Source organism: Protomyctophum bolini (genome assembly GCF_963924005.1).
Source record: "Protomyctophum bolini genome assembly, chromosome: 15".
NCBI lineage: Eukaryota > Metazoa > Chordata > Actinopteri > Myctophiformes > Myctophidae > Protomyctophum > Protomyctophum bolini.
The window spans coordinates 16,747,028-16,749,374 of NC_137876.1; the positions used below are offsets into that span (position 1 = coordinate 16,747,028).

At 43.5% G+C, this 2,347-nt stretch overlaps 1 protein-coding gene across 1 annotated transcript; it reads left to right on the forward strand.

Annotated features, from left to right (window-relative positions):
• Positions 1-453: 453 nt before the first annotated feature.
• Positions 454-2,017, forward strand: cimip5 (ciliary microtubule inner protein 5; the record flags this gene model as incomplete). Its single annotated transcript, XM_080784239.1, has 3 exons — positions 454-674; positions 1,099-1,138; positions 1,817-2,017. 3 exons carry the CDS (start codon positions 454-456, stop codon positions 2,015-2,017), a joined length of 462 nt encoding a protein of 153 aa, XP_080640365.1.
• Positions 2,018-2,347: the final 330 nt, after the last annotated feature.

The following is a 2,347-nucleotide window of genomic DNA, read 5'->3' on the forward strand; positions in this document are numbered from 1 at the left end:
AAGCAGCTTACGTAATACGTAGGCTATGTGTATGGTTTATTACAGCCCCGAGGAGGGAGGGACAGAAACAAACAGAGGAGCCTGTGTGTGTGTGTGTGTGTGTGTGTGTGTGTGTGTGTGTGCGCGCGCGCGCGCAGGAGAGAGAGTGTGCGTGTTCACGTGCGCGCGCAGACAAACTGACAAAGTCTATTGAAGTGTGTGTGTGTGTGTGTGTGTGTGTGTGTGTGTGTGTGTGTGTGTGTGTGTGTGTGTGTGTGTGTGTGTGTGTGTGAAACTGCTGTTTCCAGGGGAGACGCCGCAAACAAAAAGAACTGCGCTGGGTTCCAGCACTGCCAGCAGTGATTTCGCCATCCGCCAGGCAGCCTGCGCGTAAAACGCGCTTTTGAGGGATTTGTTTAAAAAAGTTCTCATATTTAGAGTTGATAGTTCTCTTCTCATATTGAAATTTGCACGATGGAAGGCATGCGTGTATCTTCGGCAGGTTATCGATTACCGGAACGATCCGGTGGTGATGTGGTGACTCGACCTATACAGTCTTCGGTTGCAGCGCAGAAGCCCCGAAACACAAGAGGAGACACCGATACACGGCAGACTGCGGGAACCTCTGACCCCGTGAAACAGGACCAAGTATGGAGAGACCTTGTGCGCGTCGAAAAGAATGGAGTGAAAGAATGGTGAGTGGAATCGGTTAGTCTATCTGCGTAATATAAAATATTATAGTTTTATTATCTGGGACTCAGGAAGTGGGCACTGCATGCATGGGCCTACTCAGAGTTAATTATCCCTCCCCCCCATCAATAGCACAATGAAATAGCCTATAGGCTCCTCTGCTACCAGAAAAAGTTCTGTATTTTACTTCGGGGGTACCAAAATTGAGTAGGCTACCAAAATGAATTAGAATTAGAATAGGAGTTTTGTTCAAGCTATGGTCCATAACTCTGAGTGTACAAATGTGTACACTGACCTGCAAGGGATTTAGAACTCCCTGGACCCCAACTTTGAGAACCACTGACTGTACTAGTTTGATGCCTGCATGCCTGATTGAATGGAGTTTAAGTCCTGTACATTTTACCAATGTATTATGGTCCTGGTCCACAGGGAGAAGAACTGGAGCTTTCTCAAGGATTATGATTACATGGTAAGTCGAAGATGGAAAACTATCATGCACAAAAAAGCCAATGAAATATGTGAATATCTAGCCTAGATACTGAAAGATCTTAATGCACAGGATTGTGTTCCAAACCTGCTTCGGTTGATCAATGCCATCAAAAGCTTCCAACTGTTGCCAGTAATACTGTTTGATAGTAGCCTATTTGGCATTGCAAACTACACTGTGAAATAAGTAATTTATCATTGTCAGGTTTTAGCTTGGCTATACTAACACATAGCAGTGTGATCCTCCTGTCCATTAGTCTTTTGTGCTTTAATGAAATTAATCACATAGTTAAGTCTCTTGCCAAAGCCTTTAGAATTGGCAAAATGAATCAAATGATTATTTCATTTGACTTCCAATCGGTAGTGGAAGAAGTATTCACATTTTTATTGCCACTTAAAAGTGGCAATAACACAATATGAAAAAAGAAAAGTCCAGTATTCAAAGTGTGTCAACATTTTTTTAAAATAGAAGATCTACATGGCTATTTTGGAATAGAAAAAGATATAAAATAGGGTTTGTATGTTTTGTAACAATAATCAATATATTTTTAATGGAAATACTCAAGTAATGTAAAAGTATAGGTCAAAACCCTACTTCAGTAGCCTACAGAAATGGCACATACTTTAATACTTCCCACCGCTGTTTCCCGATCCCATGCAGGGCCGGCTCAAGCCAGAGAAGCCACTACCCAGCCATGTGACAGTGTTCTCGGAGCGCCTCCCCAACACCACCAACCACATGTTTGGAAGCAGAGTGGCCAGTCCACTTGGCCAGGAGCTGATGAGGATGGACAGGCTACTGCTTTGGACCGGAACGCATCATCACAAGTGTAAGCCAGACCGGGAGATGTTTCCCTGCTAGAACCAAGCTGAACACATCTGAAGCATACTGCTTCACACACACTCGCCACAAGCTGGATATCGTCGGGCATATTCTAACCTTTTGTGTTGTCGTAAATTGATGCCCTATATCAATTCAATTCGGGGCGGGAAACCTCTTATCTCTGTATTTAAACTTTTTTTTTGTAATGAATGCCTTACTTTGTCATTCTGTGTCACACAAAAGTAGCAAAAATAGCCGATCTACAAGCTCAAAACGAGTGACAGTGCGACACGTCTTGAGCTGCAAGTACACAAAAGTATCAAAAGTAGAAGATCCTCAAGCTCAAAACGCAGCGCGGAGCGACGTGCT